General features: G+C 41.3%; 1 protein-coding gene across 2 annotated transcripts; it reads right to left on the reverse strand.

Moving 5' to 3' along the window:
* Positions 1-1,109: 1,109 nt before the first annotated feature.
* Positions 1,110-22,193, reverse strand: nfx1 (nuclear transcription factor, X-box binding 1). 2 transcript variants are annotated; one of them, XM_036522493.1, is made up of 24 exons: positions 22,044-22,193; positions 20,322-21,302; positions 19,925-20,086; positions 19,498-19,575; positions 18,226-18,331; positions 16,483-16,554; positions 16,079-16,218; positions 15,087-15,186; positions 14,544-14,761; positions 12,481-12,578; positions 12,145-12,175; positions 11,383-11,465; positions 10,875-10,983; positions 10,228-10,347; positions 7,901-7,980; positions 7,054-7,284; positions 6,660-6,733; positions 6,187-6,288; positions 6,027-6,068; positions 4,732-4,830; positions 4,265-4,331; positions 3,168-3,313; positions 1,462-1,563; positions 1,110-1,246 (listed from the first exon to the last, which is right to left on the reverse strand). In XM_036522493.1, the coding sequence occupies exons 1-24, from the start codon at positions 22,063-22,065 to the stop codon at positions 1,171-1,173; spliced, it is 3,339 nt and encodes a 1,112-aa protein (XP_036378386.1). In that variant the 5' UTR covers positions 22,066-22,193; the 3' UTR covers positions 1,110-1,170. The 2 variants fall into 2 exon arrangements, with proteins under 2 accessions (XP_036378386.1, XP_036378385.1); XM_036522492.1 differs by having other exon boundaries at positions 20,322-21,317.
* Between the last annotated feature and the right edge of the window lie 517 nt (positions 22,194-22,710).

The raw sequence follows: 22,710 nt of genomic DNA on the forward strand, positions 1-22,710 counted from the left end.
ATTCAAGGCATAGTTGTTAATGGGTTATACATTCAATGTGATGTATGTTATTTGCCAATTGGTATTTTCTGTGGGTTATCCATTATAGGTACTGTGTGTGCTGGGTTCGTTTAAAGCGAGTTGCATGTTAAAAAAGAACTCAGGGCGCCCCAAAGTTAGGCTAATTTGAATTGTCATGTCCATCACCGCAGCATGGGGGCGCTACGATAAAGTAAACTATATAGGTTCACAGTAAAACTGTTTTACTTTAAATTCTTGTTTACCTTCCTGGGACGTTTTGGAACATCACATATTATTCCTTCAAAGTAGGTTTGACAGAAACTGACCAGAATTGTGAGGAGCAGATTTACATCACAATATCTGGTTGGGTCAGACAGGATACTGTCTTATCTATGAAATGTTAAGATAAAATTGTAAATTAATTGTAAATTCTAATCGGTTTACTGCTGATTCTATTTCAAAGCTTACCATTTTCAAATAGACTTTAGAATTTACTGTGTCCTTGTCAGAAGAGCAATGGGTAGAGTAATGGGTTGGAGGCTACACGTCAAGTTTGGATTTTTGTCTCGAAGGTGATGTGCAGAGCTCAGCTCTAGTTTGAGAGAGGCCTGAATAGAGAGAGAGTTAGCAATTATGAAATAACCTGTGGGGATCTTGCAAGCTGTGCAACTTAATTCAAATTTTCATTCGTTGCAATAGGAGGAATTTTTAGTATGGAAGACTTCCAGTGTGTGGAAGACTAATCCTCATGCATTTTATGGGAATTATGAAAAGACAAAACTAGGACTGGTTCTTGAAAACAAATTCACATCTTGCTCTGAACAATTTGTCTCCATCACTTGCTGAATTCTGTGGAGCAGAAACAACTTACACATTTCTCACTGGGGTGTATTTTTAGTGTACATGTTGTCAGGTATTTGATACTGCAGGTCTGTATAGTAAAATAAACTCAAACTAACACTCAATATGTTGGACTTCAGCCTTCTCAAAATATTTGAAATCTGGCCTGTTAATGTTGTGAAGACCTTGCAGAAATCAAAAGTTCAAGTCAAAAAGTTCCAAGTGTTGCAAGGGGTAAAAAACATCGAACAGACAAATGTTTGCAAGCATTCAAACATTTATTCTGATGGTGCTGTCTGGGTTTTAGATCTTCTGCATTTTAGAGTCAGTTCAATCCTGGACATCAAAGTAGTCAATAGCAGGTTCCCCTTTGACAGCCTTCAACAAGTGGCTCCCATTGTTGTTCCTAGGGATGAGAGCATAAAATGCCAAAGAATTAACAAAATTGCATAAATATTAAGTTACACATAAAAATGTGCCTGGAAACACAAAATACAAATTAGCTACAGACAGAATGATTTCCATGCCTTCAAGCTTAATGGTAGCTAGAGCTTTGAAAGCAATCAAGACGAGCAGTGAATTTACATGACATGGTTACTGAGCGGTTAGATGCATACTCACTTGCTGTGTTGTTTGGTGTGGGCAATTGGTGGTGGAGCTCTCCCTGCTGTCTCCCTCTCTATCAGAGCTGTTAGAGTTGAGTTGGGACAGGCTGATTTCCCTCTGTTAGCACATAAACAGGCATAAAAACTCTTCACAATAATTATTGTATGCAACTCACAAGCCTCCCTGACCACATCTAACCACATATTGACCACATCTGGGTCAATACCAGCAAGTTATTTGCAAGTGTTTTTATTCAGACCCTGTGGTTACATACATTAATATTTAGAAATTTGGGACAGGCTGATTTCCCTCTATTAGCAAATAAACAGGCATAAAACTCTTCACAATCATTACTGTATGCAACTCACAAGCCTCCCTGACCACATCTAACCACATACTGACCACATCTGGGTCAATATCAGCAAGTTATTTGCAAGTGTTTATATTCAGACCCTGTGGTTACATACATTTATATTTAGAAATTTAACAGACGCTTTTATCCAGAGCAACTTACAAACCTATACTCAACAGGGTTGGGCAATTAGCTGTAGACATTGAAACATTACTGCCATTCTAGAATTGTGCCACTGTGGAAAATACTGCCACAATGGTATTAAGTGCTGTCAAAAGGTGTACAACCTTAAACTTATCATACAACCTGAACCTTAAACTAAGTGACTGTAAATATCTACATTTTGATCAACATGGTCAGCTGAACACAATCATTTATGGCTGGTTAAAACAGCATGAACCATTTTAGAGATAAGCCTAAAAGACAGTAAACAAAGGTGGATGAAAAGTATATTTTTGGGATAAGGGATAAGGGGGGGGGGGGTGAGAGAGAGTACATACTGTATTGACAGAGTGTAGCTGTGAGATTTACGAGCAGTTGTGGTTGGTTGTTTTCTTTGTTCAATTTTTGTTCTGTACTTTTGTGTAAATACTTATCGCACTGTATATACATTACAATTTGACAGCATTTTTTTTTTTTTTTACTATTTTTGGCACTTTGGTTGGGATTGTGGACTTTGGCACTGTAATTAAAACACCTCGCACTAGAGTGCTATTTGCAGCGGAGGCAGTTTTGTGTTTTCGGGGCAACCTGAACCCCTTTACGGCCTATCTTTGCTACAGTAACACAGAGGTGTTCACATCAAAAACAGTTCACATAGGACTTATAATTATTTAACACAACCATGTATTACTTAACAAATAAGACTTACAATGAGTCTTAAAATATTTAATTCTTAAAAGTCAATGCAGAAGAATTAGACTCATGGCTTCCTCCACTTGTTTCCAAAATAACAGTTGACCCACCTGTTGCATACACAAAGTTGCATTTCAGGGATTTAACATTGCATGGGATGTTACTGACTGGATTTTCTGAGTAACACCATAGGTAACCTGTTCCATAATTCTACTTTCAACAAATGGGCGGCTTAATACTTTTGCTGTCTTCACTTAAGTATTAAGCATTAATTTTTAATCCAGCGCTGCCGATTTCCAAACAGCTACATTCATTGTCTGTGTTTGCAAGCATAACCCGTAACTTACAATTTGCTAAATTACTAATCAAGTGGATTGGGTCCCTCAGGTGCTTATAGGAAATCCATCTGTCAGTTCCTCCACTTCTCTTATGCTACTTGCCGAGTAAAATAGCATATTAACATGACAGTTGGGGCTCAGAGTTTATCTATACAGTGTGTCCTGCTGAAGCTTACCTCACAGCAGTGATCACCACGTTGCGCTTGGGCTCACTGTCATAGCTGACGCTCTCGATACCATAGGCCTCAGCCAGCTCATGGATGATCTTGCGGTGCTCTCTATTCATCGGTGGGAAGCAGTAGCTCCTCTTTATCTGCTTGCCCTAGAAAAACACCAGTGAAATTGACACAGCATCCCTGACCAAAACGTCAGTATTAAAAAGTTCAGTTACAACAGAAATCGAAGGAAGATAAATCTGCTACAAATGCATAAGCCTACCGTTAAGCTTTTTCAAAACGTAAAGGAAAACAAATATCTCAGAGTCTAACATCCTTAAGGCAAGGATATTATGTGCAAGTGTTTATTTTGATCAACGGTTGTATTGTGTGCTTTTATACATTCCCCCCCCCCCCCAATAGTACCAAATGACCTTTTGCTACAAATTTTTGTGTACATCCCATTGCCCCCCACTAACTTTCTATCTTGATATCCATGATAAAACATATAAGTTTTACTGTCATTTCTCCAAAGCAGCAGAACAAAAAAGGAACAGTAGTAAAAGAGATGTGTGGGACAAGGGGAAGAGGAACAGTCCAATGATTTTAAGAATACACGGATTCAATGACAGATAGACTGCAGTTAATATATTCAGCAGTCCTACTGACAATAAAACTGTTTCCTTCTATTCAATTTAGACCCAGGACAGCAAATTCACCATGTTGAGGGAACTATCTCCAAAACAGAAAGTAGACTAAGTGAACAATCATGAGGAATCAAACGTACCCTCCCACCAGTTTATTTTTCTGTAACTTGTTCAATTCCCGAAGGTCTGGAATTACCATACATATTCTTGGCAGACAGAGTCCACCTCCCACCAGCTCCTCCTTTGTTTTTGCCTCCAGCTCCCATTTTTAAAACAAAATTACAACTTCATTTTATTGTAATTATACATTTTGGCTCTAGCACATTCCTCCAGTTGGTAGTGATGAATCGTATTTGCAAAAGATGACACCAAAAGCATGTTTTCCTTGGTATCAGATAATTTAACTCTTTCATTACCATAGACAAACATATATGGGAAGATAAAACCCACCACAGATTTCACATTTCTCACCTTGTTGGCAAGTTCCACCAAGTTCTTCATCTCATCTTCCACCTCACTTACAAACTTTAATTCTTTTCTGCATTTAAAAAAAAAAAAGACCATACAGCATCTGTAAATCTGAGGTAAGCTGATGTAAACAAGTGCCTGTATGAATTCAACGCTTCCCGTTCAATTCAATTTTCTTTACTCTTTTTTGTTTCTCTTATTTGATTTTTATTATAAAGGTTTTTTATATGAGCTAAATTAAATTCAGGTAACACAATCTGCTTTTTATGATGGACCAGGAAAACCCTGGTCTAAACTGTAATACTTCTACCTTTTTATGATCCGCGGTTGCAGAATCAGAAAAAAAAATTAAATGAACATTTGTGTGTATTGCACAGTATCTCAATTTATGAGCATCCAATATTGAAGAAATTTAACATGCAACTATACACATTAAAAACTGCTATTAAATAGGGAGGGTTGGCAATAACCTGGCATCTTCCTTGAGACTGTCGCTGTACTTGGAGGACGAGGATCGGACGTTGAAGGGGTCTGAGGATTGGTCGATTTGTAAAGCCTCTGCCAATCGCCTGACAGAACAGCACAGACACACAAATATAACAGGAATGTTAGAGGGCTGATAAACAATGAATTGAAATTTGAATTTCAACAATTGAAATATTTGCCCTCTGGTGCTCCGAAACGGATGTTACAGTAAGCTACTGTAACTGTTTTGTGTTAAATTATTGTAGTTAGGTTAGGTTTTATTTTTTATGTGAATTTGTTAAATATATAAATATAAATAAATACAAAACACTGAAGTACACTTTGAACTGTTAACAGTTAATATATTGTTCAATTTCAAGTTCAAATTTGCCTTAGCAATAAAAAAAGCCATTCTTTAATGTCGTCAACCGTCATTTTATGCTTTTTTTTTTTAAACCCTTTCGCAACTTATTTTATGCTATGTAGCGTGCGTGTTACGTTACATGGTTCGTTAAGTTTTCATTAGCGTTATTAAGCTTGTCATAGGTTTCACCACTGGATTTGCTGTATTTTTTAACGTTGTTTCCTCAAAGCTAGAATTAGCTAGAATTTTTCCAACCTCATGTTCCAATTGCACCGATTTTAGCAGACATGCTAAACGGCTAATCACACCGGTGTGAATGTGCTTACATGTGCTTACAGAGCTTTTAGTGTGATTTTCCCAGAAAGCAAAGTGTCATGATTATCTACATATTATTCTAGCCAATTGTTTACAAGCACTTCAACTCGACTCTCGTGTTTGTTGTTTTCAGATCTGTTGCACCCTGGTATCAGTATTGGTACTTAATATCGTTATTCTTAAAAAATGTATTCATCTAAATGAAAAATGAAGTTATTCCATGTAAATCAAGGTTTATTAATTCGTCACAAACAGGTGCCAAGACACTTTACTCATGGAGGATATTATTCATTGCCATTTTTGAAAGCTTTCACATTTTGCCAGTGAGGAAGTGAGGACACTAGCAGTTTAAACAACAGTGGTGCAGTAATGGAAATAAAATATGCATAAAACTGAATTTCTTCCTTTGTGTAGCTGTACAACCCACGAATAGGAATGCTTATATATATTTCTTTGTTTTCCTGCATGGCTACACCCTGGATATTAACCCAATTAAAATCACACCCTGATCAATATCATAAATATATATATATGCTCTGTGTGGCATAGGGGATATTAAGCAAGCAACAATATTCTTCCATGTAAAAAAGCTTGCTTGGAGCAGGAATCCAGCTGCCTCACCTGTTCCTCTCCAGAGCCGCACAGTCCTCGTCACACTCCAACCTGAGAAAGTGCATTGAAAGACAAGCAGATACAAATTAATGCGAGTAATAAAGTACATGAATAGTTATCGGAACCATTTCATAAAATGTTCACCAAAAAAAGACAGTTTCCTGATTACCTGGTCTGCTTCATCTCCTTCTTGGTGATGAGCTGGCCAATATCCACCGATGCACCCAGCTGCATGTCCGCCAGCTTGCTTGCCATAGCAATGGCTGCAATTCTGCACAGTGTACACACATTCCCAATAGGAAGGTAGAGTGCTAATCCATCGCTAATTATCACCTCCATTATAATCTGTCCGTTATTCCTCTGTTATTGCAAAATCCATTTTGTAGTGTCAGGCACAGTTTTAAAAGTTTCAAGGGGAAAGAATACTCTCACAGTTACGTAAATTCTGTTAATATTTTGTATTTTCTGTTTTGCTTAATCTGACAAGCATCTTTTGTTTTAAAACAAGCTAATATCTGAGAACCAACCCATTACATGTTAGTCACTTTAGTAAACAAATCTAGTCAGCATATGTATGTGTGTGTACATAAAATTCCTAATTTTATTCCTAACAGCACCCTGATAGCACAGAACGAGCCTGACCTCTGGTAGGAGCTGAGTGCATCTGTGCAGATGACCGTTTCTTTCCTGCGGCCGCAGTCACACAACAGTGTCACCTGGGGGAAACAGTGAAGACTTGATAAAGCTTTCCCTCTAAAAATACAAAGTTCTACCCTTTCACTATCACTATGGAATATATCCTTCGCTCACCAACAGAACCAAGGCATCAAAAACCAAACAATGCACACCAACAATGCAACATGTCATTCGCTGTCATGGTTCAGCCCAGAGCTTCAGTTTCAGAGCTTCAATAACAACAAAGAACACCTAATCAATGGTTCTTAACAGAGTATAACTTGCTGACGCATATGCAAAGGGAACCATCCTAACCAGCACAACAAGGCTCTCTGTAAGCCTCAGCAATGCCGCCTCTGACCTTGGCGCTGCAGGCGTTGCGTGGGCACGGGGAGCTCTGGTGGCAGGGGGCAGCGCAGGGGTGACCGCATTCTTGACGGGGTGCAGTGCAAGGCTGCCTACAGCCACCGTCGCTGAGACAGTCGCCCCGGTGACAGATTCGAGCACAGTGGTGCATGCCACAGGGGAGCGGCTTGTTGCAGGGTAGACCACAGGAGATGTCTGTCAGGTGGCAGGGGATGTTGCTCCTTTGCTGGAGAGGATGAGAGGGGGGTTGCTTCAGCCACAAGGGGACTGCTTCCATTTCACCCTTACACCAACCCTTTTCAAACTTCAGAAAGGGTCACTGTGGTGAACTGCTTACACTCTACTTGGGGAATGAAATTCAGACTTCAGATGATTGCATGAAAGTGTTGTCAAGACATTGCTGATATGTGTATCAAGCACACCACAAAAAGGACTTCTCTGCAGAGAAGATTTCAATGACCATCGAGCGCCAGCTGAAAAAATTCCACAATCACGAAAGGTTGTCAGGCAATTTGCAACAACCAACAACAGCACTGGTATGAATGTAAGGTGGTTCTGATTATGAGGCAAGCCCCCTTGTCAACAAAGAGAATTAAGAAAAAAAGGAAAGCTTTTAAGAGCACGTTTAGCAAAAAAAAAAATATATATATATGCTTGCAAATGTTTAGTCTTACGAGCTTGCCAATTTCCTGTGAAAACCTGGCACTGTAATGCAGGTACAGTATGGTTCATATAGCGACATGTTAATTTTATGTAACAAAGACCATGTGATCTATAAACAAGTACCTTCTCCCCTGTGAAAGCAAGGGGAGGGTAAGGAGTGCAAGCTGTTCCTAGCTCACCTCGTGGTTCCCCATGCACCACTTCTGGGTGAGGTAGGTACAAGGAGGACATTTCTCATCACTGTGGCAGTTGTGGAACACTGCAAAGCAGAAGAGAGAGTATGAACAGGGATGGCAGAAGAGATTTACTGGCACCAGTTCAAACACAGAGTTTAAAGAGAATCTACAATGTGAACCACAAACAACTGAAACGTGTCCTTACCTTTAAAAATGAATTTAAACTTTTAATTCATAAATTTCTCTTTTTTGTAGGGCTGCCCCCGACCAAAGATTTTCCAGGTCGACTAGCAGTCGTTAGTTCAAGCCATTAGTCGGCTAGTCGTCGCACGTTTATGACATTAATTTAATTATTTAAATATATATATTTTTGGGGCATCAGACAATGGTTTGAGTTCCAGGGCTGAGGAAGAATGTTATAAGTAACATTGTTAACACTGTGCTACGTTACAGAGAAATACAAAACAGTAATAATGAGCCTTCAAAATGTATATTTTACAAGCACATGCATGAAGCGAGCCATGTTTTAATGACAATGCCAACGGCAAAAAGCCGTAATGATTCTGAATGTGTTGGAACAGCCAGCAAGGAGACTGAACATTTTGTTAATTTATTTCAACACAGTATAACATAATACAACTTATGAACGTGTAACATCAACACATAAACTTATAAAACAAATGATAAAAAACAGAACATGAAGTTAAACATGCATTAAGTGAGGTAATTTAGCTTCCCCAGTCCCCACAAACAATTGGATAAGCCTAATAGCGCATATGACAATATATTCATTTAGCTGCATATAGCCTTAGTTTTGCAATTTGTTCATGTTAATTAGGCCATTAATTATTTAGCATAATGGAATAACCCTTTTTCGTGTGTACAGTCACACCGGTGTGATTAGCTGTTTAGTGCATATGCTAAAACCGGTGTGATTAGAACACTAGATTGGAAAAATTCTAGCTAATTTTAGCCTTGAGGAAACAGTGATTTAACGTTAACAAATATAGCAAATGCTAACTGAAAACTATGAGAAGCTTAATAACGCTAATGAAACCGTAACAAACCACGTAATGTAACAGTGCACTACATTACACAAAAATAAGTTATGTGCAAAAGGGATAATAACGTTAGGCTACTTAGGGGAGAGCCGGGATGAAAGTAACACTTTTCAGATAAACATCATTATAAAAGACAACCTTACAGACAGAAACTATTTTTCGTTGTGATCAACAACTCAAGTGTGTGTTCTATCAATACCAGGTGCTATTTTGTCCAAATGTGGAACAACTTCGGTATAATAACATATATTAAGTATAGTTATTATTGTAGAGGGACGAAACTGTAACTTACAATCGTCCCGACAACGACTCCTGACAGTTAAACCTGGCTTGCATCTAAACTGAGAAACTCTGACATGGAAAACTTCAGGATGTGTTAAAGTACTGATTAACCTGTCAAATGATCATGACTATGACACATGAAACAATAGACACAACTTGTCATTCAAAAAAATTTACCGCTTGAGTGAATTTACTTTCCGTGATCGAAACAGCTTCTCGGGTATAACTCCGTGAAAGTATGATGTATCCACGCCATTTTTCGGGGTTCTGGTAAGTGTTGCATGCTGTACATGCTGACGCAGTCAGGCATATCGGACTTTTATGGGCTTGGAGAAAATCGCTGTGTTACTTTCATCCCGGCTCTCCCCTACATGTTTCAGATGATAAATCATGTTTGAGGTCGACGAATGATAGGTGAATCTTTGCATGCAGAGTTTGCATGTCACCTTCCTGGGGTTGTCATTTACACGCTTGAAATGATCCCACACTTTGGATGATTTCCTGTCCGACATAGTCTAATAACTTTTTAATGACAAGGCGCAGCTCCCGAATAGAGTTTGAGGGGGTTTTTTTTCTGCGACTAACCGACCAATGAAAACTTGGACGACTAAGACTCTTCTCATTGACTAACGTTTGGTCGACTATTAGGGGGCAGCCCTACTTTTTTGGCAGTGGTTGTTACATATCAGTAGACCCCAAACTCTTAATGTTAGATAAATAACTAAAAAGGTAACAAACTGGTCTCTATTCAAGGACTTTAAACAAACATTACATTACAGTGTCCAAGTAAGGTGGGATTTTCCAGCCAAAAAATTATATATTACATACATATGACACATTTATGATATCAGTCAATTTAAGGGTCACAGTAACTTAAATTTAACTTTAACTCAAAATTAAATCCCATAATGTTGAATATTGCATTTTATTTCCTGTGTAACAGTAAAAGGTCTGGGACACAGTGCTCAGGCGAAGGCTCACTCATACCTGGGTGATCACACTGGTGTCTCCGAGTGCAGAGGTTCTTGCACTCAGGCGGTTTGGTGCCACATGGTATAGGCGGGTACATGACTGTCTCCCCACAGTGGCATGTCAGTTCATCGAAGCCTGTGGGTGAGAGACAGTTGCAGGTATCTCCGTCATCATTGCTTCATATCATTTCATGACATGAAACATCCTGGCACTTTGCATTAAGGCTAGAGCATACTTTCATCATTGTTTCAACACCCTCCTCTCCCTCCCCCAGTAAATATACTGTTAATTAAAGGCCTCTTCACCCTCAGATTGTTTCAAATGGGGTTGGCAGTTTGATATACTTGTTTTAAAAAATACAACAGAAAACATTCTCTAAAATATGGCTACTTCAGCCCTACATGTCAACCTTGAATAGGAACAGCGAAGCCTAAATGCACAAAAATGGCACAATTGCTATCTGGCATCTTCAGTTACACTACAAGGCCATTTCAGCATTGTGGTTATACATGGAAATATATTTTAATGTTCTTTAGGTTTACTTTTTCCAAACTTCTTGTGAAACTGCCACTGGAGCTGTCTGTCTTTAAGGAGAACACTGTGAGCCCACAGTCTTTATCTGCACTGAAGCCCAGACTACTGGCTGGAGCACTGAGACCTACTAGTTTGCCAGCAGGGCTGACAGTTCCCACGATGACAGGTGTCTTGGCAACGGTGGAGGCCACAGTTGAGCTTGTACCCACAGGTGAGAGAGCAGCGGTGCTCTTTGTCCTTATAGAGAAACAGAGACAGTCCACTTATAGGAAGCGAAGGACAGGTTCACTTTACAAAGGGTTATGCAGCTGTCAGCAGTTTTATTTCTTGCTAAATTTATAGAAGCTGTGGACAAAAAGAGCTGAGTCTACCAAAGACAGAGTGGGGTTCACTTGCAAAACAAATTCAGCATCATGGATTTTTTTCTTTTTAATCTGTACTGCAAATGTATCGAGTAACGAGTGCTGAAATGCAACGTTTTATCCTTAAATCTTGCCATCTGTTAAGTTTGTCTGCTGAAAGGGCCTCCCTTGTGAATAAAAAGCTGATAAATAGCAACCACAGTGACACATTTATGTCCATACTGTAATACTATATATCGGCACACGTGGATGTAGAGGTTCTCTCTGTTCTCACCACGCAGCAAAGTTCATTACACCTGTGACGACCACAGGATCGCTTTTTGCTGCAGCGCCTCTCACACGTAAACACAAGTTCACCTTAGACAGAGAAACAGACAGAAAGAGTACGTTGGAAAAAGCAAGAAACAGAAAGCAAGTGGGTATGCAAAATCAGATCAAATTCATAAAAGTTCTAAGCGTATGAATGGCAGAAGCTTTAATATTAATAATATAAACTTTACTTATATAGCACCTTTCATACAGAAAGCCCAAAGTGCTTAACAGAAAATTACAAGGAGAAACAAGATGTAGAAAAAAATCCATTATGTATAAAAAAACAAAAACCTAACAACACTTTTCATACTTTTTGAATGCACTTTTCTGAACTGCCTTCTGAATGATTTACAGTGAACAACTGGGACAAAGTCACAGATGAAAAAGCATGCTCTGCACTGTTTGTAAAAAAAAACTGTTTGCACTGTCCTTGTGATGGTCATGAACATAACACAATGAGGCTACATTGCAAGCATGGATATAGGCATTTCTTTGTACTGTTTATCTTCTGCAATTTAAATAGCATAATGAAGAGTGAGGAATAAGGACACAGTGAGAACATCTGCATCTGTTCTTTCAATTCAATCCCATGGATGCCTTTACTCTTACCCATCAACAAATCCTGACACAACATGACAGAAAAGATTTCAAATTCTGCCTAATGTTTGCAAATAAATCAGAGTATACTGTGTATATTATCCCTCCTCATCTGTTGAGAGCATACCTTCACTTTGGATTGTAGCACAAGGGACTTCCTGAAAGAGAAAGTAAGTTGTATTAAAGTACCAACAGGCATTTGTTCTAGCTCATTACAGATGACCATTAGACCATGTATCCTGAAGCATGTAAACCGCAATGTCAGCTTTCACGTTAACAATACAATCGCTGACTCAGCTATTGCTTGCCTACAAATACATCTAAACAGCAACAAAAAAGAAACAATTATCAAATGAAACCATTATCAACTTGTGAGAGGCTGAGTCAAAAAGCAAATTGCTACATGTAGTTTAAATATGGTTGCCCATATGGACTGTACAGAGAGCGCAGGGACTGCACTCACTTTACTCTTGAAGCCACATCGGCACTTGATGGTGGACGTGAGAGAGCAAGGCCCACAGCTGCCCTCGTGGCACAAGTTCTCACACATATGGATAGTGTCTGAAACAGGAAGAGGGGATTCACATCTTTCTGAAATGGAAGGATCAGAATATACGGCAAAATGTTCTCGTTTGCCTGGGCCAGGTCACCACCCTTCACCGACTGGTACTGGACAACCATATACCTTCAAAGTGAAAACACTGATCCATCAGTATTTAACACATCCATTTCTTGGGCTTGGTGTAGCTTTGCCAATAGCTGACATTCATTCACACATATTTTGGGATCTGTTCATACACCAGTTCATATAAAACATACACAAGGGTAGCACTGCCACACTCAACATCTGGGCCTGTGAGAAATGTTCAGGGCCACTATGGAGGACAAAAAATGTCATAAGCATAAATAAATAAATAAATGTAGAAAGAAATATATACATACATAAATAAATGAAAAATAAATACATTTTGGTAATGAAAAAGGCTATTGCTGTATTTCTACATTTATTCATCTATTTATCTATGCATTTCAACATTATTTATTTATTTATTTCTGTTTTTCTACATTTATTTATTTATGCATTTCTGTGTCCGTATGTTAATTGAGTGGGTGGTCCTATACCTCAGTCTAAAGCCGGATTGGTTATAGCGGTGCGATTGGATCTACTGCTACTGCCTTGACTTGGCTGGGGTTATGCACGTGACGTCACAGTAGGTGGAGTCACTGCGGGTTCCACCCACTGAGCGGCAGCGTTACCGTTCAGCTTGAATGGCACGAAAACACAAAAAATACATCTAAAATGGGAAAGAGCTGTTGTGCGATTGACTGTACAAATAGATTCAACAAGAAATCGAAGCTATCTTTTTACAGACTGCCGGAAGCTAAAGAAAAGAGAAGCAAATGGATCGCTGCAATTCGCAGAAACAACTGGAATCCAGGTACCGAAACGTGTATCTTACAGTTTTACAAATAAAAGTTGTGATCAAATATTAGTACAAACCACATACAACCAGAATATCCATTGGTGTCCTCATCAATTTAATTTCACCAACAAATCCCTCCTTGAAGTACGACCAAGCGTCAAGGCTTTTGCGGACATTCAAAACGCTTAACGTGAAATGGCTTAATGTGGCTTAATGTTCCAAAACAGCGATCAATGATCACCAAATTTCTCTCGGACATCTCTTGTGAGAAACACTTCCACCTGTCAAAAAATCAAAACTGAAATGCTACGAGTATGAACGTTATGTTACATTAAGCGTTTTCCTCTCCGTTGACGCCCATTATAAGGAAAAGGCTTAACGTGGCTTAATGTTCCAAAATAGCGTCCAATGATCACCAAATTTGTCTGACATCTCACATGTCATAAACACCATCTCAACACCAAAAAAGCAAAGCTAAAATCCAAGGATTATGGTAGTTAGGCCGATGTTACATTCAGCGCTGTCCTCTCAGTTTTGCTTTTTGTTAGTTGATCGCTGTTTGGAAAATTAAGCTACGAAGCCTTTTCCTCATAATGGGCGTCAATGGGGAGTTTTGTATTTTTTTGATAGGAGATAGTGCTTATGACACTTGCTTCACTTGCCTCCCGCTTCAGACTGATGTTAGGACCACCCACTCAATTAACATATGGACACAGAAATACAGAAATAAATAAATGTAGAAATGTAGAAAAACATAAATAAATGTAGAAATGCATAAATAAATAAATGCAGAAATAAAAAAATAAATGTAGAAATACAGAAATAGCCTTTTTCATTACCAAAATGTTTACTACCAAAATTTATTTTTCATTTACTTATTTATTTCTGCATTTATTTATTTATTTATTTAATTATTTATGTTTTTATGTCAGTTTTTGTCCTCCGTAGGCCACAGCCATGGTACCTTACCAATCCCATTTAGCCACATCATAATCACTGCTTCCAAGAAACAGTGCAACATTGTCACAACAGTGCTGTAACGCTGAGGAAATGGCTATGACCCCGCAGCTCAGTGCCACGGGCCCTTCCCTCCGTCACTCACCGCTGGACCCGCACGGCAGGGGCCTCCCGCAGGTCTTCCCACAAGAGGGGATGGGGTCTGTGCAGCTGCTCCGCTCGGTGTAGCCCAGCTCCAGGAGCTTGGACATGGATGTCTGGCCGCAGGGGCAGCAGCGCACCAGCCTGGGCAGCCGGGGGCAGGATGGACAGCGCCCAGGGTGGCAGGCCTGCTGGCAGTGGTGATTCCCACAGTCTAGCAGCCTGCGGGAAGAGAGGAGCAACACCAACACTCATTATAGTGCATTACTCTGAGGAACACAATGCCATCACCATTCTAAAATTGTGCTATGTTTACATGAGACTGGGAGTATAAAAACTAAGCCATTTTTGCTTGCTTCTCCATCAGTTGATATGATATCAGTGAATTTCTATCTCCCTCTCACACATTGGCATGGCACTGCTGTATGTCATCAGTGGCTGGATGGCAGTTTAAAACTGAGCAGCATGTCATTCACTGAAGAAACTGACTCGCCACCAACAATTTAAAAGTAACATGGAGATGTGCTACGTTCAGGGGGGTGCTTACTTTCCACACAGCTTCGGACAGGAAAAGTGCCCAAATCCGTCAAAGCTGCCCCTATCAGTTCCGCATGGCACCTCCCGAGACACCACTCCACAGTAACACACTGACAGTTTGGCAGCAGAGAGAAGAGATGACCGTTAGTGGAAGTAGTCCATAAGTAGATAAAACTAAGGCAGCACAACTATGGACTGACCTGCAAGTCTGACATTGGGAACAAGAAATGCGCACGTGAACTTACATTTATTATTCCACTCTGTGTTACTGTAGCAAAGAGCGAGAGCAGTCATCCCACCCGGCCTCGAACCCAGGTCTATGGGGTACCAAACTGCAGCTTTGACCGCGACACCAAAGAGCCAGTATGTGCTCTGACTGCCATACCAACGAGCCTGGCTCTTTGGCTTTGTGGTCAAAGCAGCAGTTTGTGGTACCCTGTAGAGCCGGGTTCGAGGCCGGGTGGGGTGACTGCTCTCACCCTTCGCTACAAAATGGTGTCAATAGTGGGATGGCTGGCTGCAAGGCCATCGGAGGCGTGCCCAGTGTGTGAGCCATATGAGGGACCCCCAGGTTAGGTTGACCCCGGTGTGAGGGACCCCAGAGATAGGTGAAGCACTGGTGAGTGGGGCACCCTGGGATGGGAGAAATACGGCAAGAGAATGCGTGAGGAACGCCTCAGTGCATGAAGTGCATGGGCGTGCTTCCCGAAGGGGAGGACAGTGTGACACAGTACCGTTGCTACGGTTGAGTATGCGCTCTGACTGCCATACCAACGAGCCTGGCTCTTTGGCGTTGGGGTCAAAGCTGCAGTTTGGCACCCTGTAGACCCGGGTTCGAGGCCGGGTGGGGTGACTGCTCTTGCCCTTCGCTACAGTTACAACGAAGTGACAACGATCAAAAGGCATCCTGCATGCAAGGCCAAAGATTACCTGCCGAATGACCTTCTTTCACACACTGGAACGGCATCATTTTTGGTTTTTATCCACAGGCCCACGTCTCACCTTGCTGAGTGAGCAGCTGGCAAGGCTGGCAGTTTCCGCTGTGACAGACCTGGGCACAGCTGTGTTCCCCGCAGCTGAGTGGAGCACCACACACTGTGCCACAGTGGATGGCAGCCGACTGACCGCAGCGCACCAGCTGACTACAGTAAGTGGATAAGAGAAAGTGGACACTGGTCAACATGTAAATACAAAGAAGCAGTGTCTGAACCCACTTTAAACACCAGGGATGTGCACAAAGGTCTGTATTTGTCTCTGATGAACAAGCAACTTTCCATTTCTGCACCAACATAAATGCAGTTAAAACAGGGATAGTTCCTATAGTGGGGTAAATCACTCCTTGTTTGGTGAATGCAAAGTACATTAAAGGAAAAAAATACAACTACAAATTCCACATCAGTACGTACTTTGCCTTTCCACAGACGCAGGCTTTGGTAACCATGGCAGGACACTGTGGACAGGGCCCAGGATGACACAAGCTGGAGCAGGAGAACACAGACTGATTGAACAAAGACACCTGGCATTCAAGACATTCAAGATTGAGACATTCAATCACCTAATCACAAAACCCACATGCCAACCACAAGGAAAAATGTCAAACTGTGTTAAAGATTATAAAATTAAAAAAAAAAAATTGTGGCACTTAACAAATATTAGAGATGCACCGAATGTGAAATTCTGGGCCGATACCGATACTGATGTTTAAAATAACAATTTGGCCGATAGCCAATACCGATGTGGTTTTTTTTGTTGTTTATTTTGTTTTTGTTGTTATTTATTCAGTCAGCATCTATGGCAAAGTGGACCAAACGTTTTACATGTGTCTGTATCTACCTTTTGAAGAAATAAAACAAAACAGTAGGTGGTTTTAAGGTTATATCCACTAAGTTTAAACAAAGACCTGGAGCACTTAGCTAACTAGCTAGCTAAAACTCACTACAGATTAGCTAGCTAGCCAACTATAATGTTAATTTGGTAGCTAGCTAGCTAACAGTACTAAAGTTGTCAGAACAGGTTGCCTGCAGTGTCTGTGGTAAAATAAACTATTCGGTCAGAAGAGACGTGATGAGGCTTTTTTAGTTTGATAGGTAGATAGCTAGCTCTTAATAATATGACAGCTGAGCAAAGTGCGTGAAAGCCAAATTAGCTAGCAAGCGATCTAGCTTTCTACATTGTTTATATTGTAGCTAGCTAGCTACGTGTTTGTTTGCAAGGTAATATCTGTCAACAGAATGTGACAGTAACTAGCTAGTTACATTTATTGTTTTGGTTGTATTGTAGCTAGCTAGATTTGTCTTGTCTTTGTAAGGTGGTATTTGTACTTTTCAGCTGACTGTGCAAGTAGCTAGCTAGCTAATATGGCTTTCACACACTTTGCTAGCTATCAAACCAGTACAGCTTCATCATGTCTCTTATGAACAAATAGTTAATTTTAATATTCATACTGCAAGCCTAGGTATTGACTTCTAATTTTAAGTACCGTTTGCTAGCTAGCAATTTAACGTTAGTTAGCTAACTAGCTAGCATTAAGTGTGCCAGGTCATTCATTCATTAGTGAATATAACTAAATCCAGCAACTGTATCTCTTTTGATTTCTTTTTGGGATCTTTGCTGGCCGATCTGGCCATTTTTGTTTTATTTCTTCAAAAGGTAGCTACAGACACACGTCAAACTTTTGGTCCACTTTGCCACAGATGCTGACTGAACTACCCTGCTCCCACCCTGAGCGTGACGTAAGTGCAAAATGGCCGCCATGTGAATAAGGCTAATTACAGCACCACCTATTGGATCTTCTCCGAATCTGCAGCTGGGTAGGCTACTGTTGTCCAAGTCAGACTGCAAATAACCAACACAACATTTATCCAGCGCAAAATTGATGCGACACAACAGATAAACATCGGCCAGTGCCATCAGTGAATGTCATCTTATTTGCCGATAGGCCGATGGCAGTCAACAAGACGAATATTGGCCAATACCAATGTACAGCCGATAAATCGGTGCATCCCTAACAAATATCCTTCAATACCTTTGTGATTTTGGTTTCAATACCTATGGGAACACTGATGCCACATGAAGAGACAAGGTGTGTAGAGAATTCCTGAGGCTCAGGTTAGTGTGTGTGCACGTGTGCGTGTATGTGGCACGCTCACATGTTGCAAGGGTGGTTGCAGTCCACTCCACTTCTCTTCTTGCCACACATCTCTCCACAGCTGTGTGGAATCTCACTACGCTGCCACTCTGGGTTCGTTACCTTTCCTGGGGGGCAAGAGGGGCAAGAAAACAGAGCACACTAAGCTTGTGATCCAAGGGAAGCGATACAGATGGACAAGGAGCAATTACGTTCTTTCGCTCTCATTTTGTTTGACTCAGATATAGTAATTACCAGTGTATCAAGCTAACTTTCACTAGATAATTGTCAAGCAAACCGCAGTTGCCATAAGTTGCCACAACAATATTTCTATTCTGCTTGGATGGTATTACTGAGTGGACCATTAACAAAGAATCACTACTTAGTTAGCACTGGAAATCCACCGTTAGTGTAAGTCTTTATGGTAGATCTTTTGTAAAATACCACTTTACAAGATAAGCAACTGACTAATCTGTCAACATGCTCACTTGGCTACTTCACTACTTCAGCTGCAGACTGAACAGCAATTTTGTCAAATCCTTCTGATGGATGTGTAAATATCCTCTTATGCAGTTTATAAAGCAGTTCATTCAACTGTCATTTGAGAGCAGACAAGGAAGCTCTGTGATAATTAAAAAACATAATTCAAGATTCTGTGCTACTTTAATTCAATGGAAACCACTGACTTGTCAGCAGGCTAGATAACACTTGCCTTAGCATTTAGTAGCTGTTTGCGGTTAATGTACTCATACATTCATGTAAACTGTCATTGGAGATCTACTCTGCGATGTGATGAGGGTCTGAAATACAGAATATCATGACTATTTATGCAGCTATTGCATTTCTACTATTGTAATTCTTTAGTGCAGATTGCACATCTCCCTCACAACACATATACCCAATCCCAGAACAGCCATCTGTCCTGTTCATCCAAAGTAAAATTCTGATATGTACGCATGTATAGGGTTGCCAGAGGAAAAAGAAGGGAGAGGAGACTGATCAATCAATAACTTGATTCAAGTTAACCACTTGAATACACAATATCCTGACACTGACATACCTCAAGTGGCACTGTACTAAATGGTTAAGGAACTGCTCTTATGAAACAAGAGGATAAAAGTTTGGGCCTATTACCAGGTGAGGCACTGTGTATTTCCGTAATAATGAAAAAGGCTTCTGTCCACTGAATACTGACAGCAGTGTAACCAACCAGATCCCTTGGGCTTTCATTTGAAGAAGTGCTAATGGGAAAGCCACTCAGATTACGAGTACGAGTTTGGGTGTTCACACTTACCACAGAAGCACGTGTAGGAGTTTGGGGTGCAAGAGGCTACATTCTGGCACGCAGGACACCTCCATCCCTCAGTTCCATCTGAAAAAACAAGAAAGTTTAATTTGATGACTCATTCCCATTTCCTATCAGTTAGAAAAAAACATGCTAAAGGTCTAAAATTAGCACAAGGGATTTATCCCACAGGCCATTAATCGTTAAAAACTACACATCGGGCGAAGGGCAGACAATGATCACTGGTTATCTTTGACGACACCCTTGTAAGTGCATGCGTTGTGTCAAATCCCATCATCAGCAATCAGAAGCATAGATAAGCCAAATTAAAATCACAATTTTCATGTCATGTCAGGCCTTAATGTGCTGCACGCTGCCAGGAGACACAAATTCAGCTCTCATGCTGTGCCGGAGGTTTACAGGGAGGGGCACGCACCCTCCGCCTGCGAAGCTGGGGAGCGGGCCCACTTCTTGATGCAGTTGAGGTGGAAGACATGGAAGCAGCTCAAGCAGCTCCAGACCGGGGCCATGACCCTGATGACATCACAGCACACCATGCACTCGTACTTCTCCTCCGAAAGCTGCTCAATCAGGCACCCTAAGGTCAGAAGGGAAGGGGGGGGGGGAGGTAAGAGGACCTGAGGTACATCTAATACAGACCAACACTTAAATTACCACTTAAATCACATATGACAACGTACAACATTTTTGTTCACTCTCTTCTCAAAGTTTTTTCCTCTATCCTCACGAAACAAATATATTTACATTTACATGTGAACACACAGAAAGTACCATGGTTTTCAGGGACCTGCACAGCCACATCTTCCACTCACCTGTCTGTGTCTCCTTACTCTTGGGCACCTCCACCTGCTTCCTCTGCCCCTGCCCCCACCTTTGTTCCCAGTTTAGTGGCCTCCTTGGCTTGCGGTTGTGTGTTGGCGTTTGTCTCCCCTGGCCCCTCCCACCCCTCCAACTAAGCTCCTGTCCCCCAATGAGCCCAGTCCCATCAGTGGGGAGTGAAGAGCTGTGGTTGTCAACTTCCCTGACTGCCTTCGCCCCTTCCCAAGGGGGGTCGCCCCTGCTCCCCTGCCCGTCCCTGAAGGGTGGGGCATTCTTCCTGGAGTCAAAGCGGGGGTTCCTGTCCCCCGTTTTCCCGCCTCTTCTGTTCCTCAGCCTGGAATCTGCCTCGGTGGGCTTGGGAGAATCCCGGTCTGCTGCTGTGGTGTGGCTGTCCTGGTTCTCCCTGTGGGCTGGCTCCCTTGCGTTCCTCTCCATATCACCTCTCCTGGGCTCCTGACTGAACTTCCTGGGCTTTCTATGGTACTCCTCTCTGCGGTCCTCCTGGGCCAGCAGCGCCTCACTCTCCCTCCCATTCCCTCTTCGCCAGCTCAGCCCACCTATGTCAGGCCTCTCAGCAGGAGAGGCCTCCTCCCGATAGCTCGCTCCAGGAGGGCCACTGTTTTCTACTGGGAAAGCCCTGTCGTGGCTGGGCCTCTGCCATCTCGGATTTTGGAGGCCGTGGCTCCCTGGGGGCCTGCTTCCAGCACCCCCTCTTTCTCTGACTCTTCCCTTTCCTCTCCTTCTTCCATCCTCTTGGTTAGGGAAGGATCTGTGTTTTTTTGGGCCAGTTTGGTTTTCCTGATGCTGCGGCAGCTCCTCTCCATAAAAGGGTTGTTGCTGCTGCTGAGGGGGAGCACGGTGGTTACTCCAGATCCGGCTGTGGTCTGATCTGGGTTGACCCCTTCTGGTGTGTTTCTGGTTGTTCCTCTCGCGTGGAAGAAACTCAGTGGACTCCGGATTCAGCTCCGATACACCTGCATAGAAGTCCGCTGACAAATAAAGTTTCCTTTCCAAATTGGTACTAGTACACAGGTTCATTTATTGTCTCATTTCTCCCATTTACTTTTAATTAACAGACTGATCTAAACTCACACAGGGGGTGCCTTTTGGCTTAATAATTAAGCTTAAAAGAAATAATATCATGAACTGATATGTGCATAACATATGGTTTTTAGTACCAGGTCAGAGTAATATGGCAGGAATATAATTCTACAAATCAAGCTGACCTTGCCCTTGCAAGAAGACGGGCGCACAGAGTGCCTGCAGCAACAGAAACATAATGGTACGTAGTCATTTTGGAATATAATTCATGAAGGAGAAATACCGCTGGCGTTACCACTATCCTAACCGGCAGCAGCCCTTCACTTTTTGTGCCGATGCAAATGAAGACAACAACAAATTATGAATACATGTGCGACATGTATTTACAGACACGTGTCTATAAAAGTGTTGACTCCGAGTTTCATTATGATCGTTTGGTCTCGCGATGCTGAGCTAGCTTGAGACTTGTCAACACTAGCTAGCGTTAGCAATTTCGCCTGCATATTGGCTACACTGTATAAACTACTTGCATACATATACATACCACTGCTCTTATTGGGAGAATGGGAATACCTATTCAAGAGAACACGTTCGCAACCAGATATAAGGTTTATACTACTTATTTCCAGTTGGAATTTTCTAATTTCGCTAGCCAAATAGCTAATTTTGTTTACCTGTAATTGAGGCTTCAGCCATTCAGCTGCTATACTGACGGGTGTGATGGAGTTCACTCGTCTTCTTAGCAGGTTTTCTTACAAAACATTTGTGTACTTTGCTAGTTATTCCTGGCAAAATCTGCCCCAACACGGCACTTCCGTCCGACTCCTCGCTCTCTGCTCTGATAGATTCCGTGCGTCAGATAACTTTATTGACACTTCTGCAGTTTGAACAGAACGTGCTCTTTTACCGTAATAACAGAAATATAAACGCATATCCTAACTAGCACTGGTAATATGATTATCCTCGTATAGCACTGTACGGAAGCATCAGCAGAGCTGAAATATAAACGCATAGCTACATTAATATCTAATAATGAAATAATGAAACAACTGCACTTCACATGTATCTTACTCCCCAACAAAGCCATAGTGTTTGACTGAGAAGGAATTTATGGACATTGAGAAGCCTCATGTTGAACTGTGTTCATTGATTATTGTCTCAACATGGGAACCATCTGCTGGTTGATCTGTTTTCCATTGCTGAGGCCAAAATTTGATAACACATTTGCCCTGTAATGATGAAAAATTTAAAAAGAGTATTAATGTTCTTTTCTTGTTCTTAAGGGTTTTAACTTTCTTTGAACAGTGTCAATGTCAGATTCAGACTTTTGGGGAAATTTCT

The sequence above is a fragment of the Megalops cyprinoides genome, chromosome 2, assembly GCF_013368585.1.
Source record: "Megalops cyprinoides isolate fMegCyp1 chromosome 2, fMegCyp1.pri, whole genome shotgun sequence".
Taxonomy (NCBI): domain Eukaryota; kingdom Metazoa; phylum Chordata; class Actinopteri; order Elopiformes; family Megalopidae; genus Megalops; species Megalops cyprinoides.

Bases quoted from the DNA above. Each gene is read 5' to 3' on its own strand.
- nfx1 (XM_036522492.1), bottom strand. From the start codon at position 22,065: ATGGCTGAAGCCTCAATTACAG. The intron at 15,187-16,078 runs GTGAGACGTGGG...CCAAACTGTCAG, and splicing joins CCAGCTGCTCACTCAGCAAG to TGTGTTACTGTGGAGTGGTG. The intron at 6,734-7,053 runs GTCAGAGGCGGC...TGTTTCCCCCAG, and splicing joins GCAACGCCTGCAGCGCCAAG to GTGACACTGTTGTGTGACTG.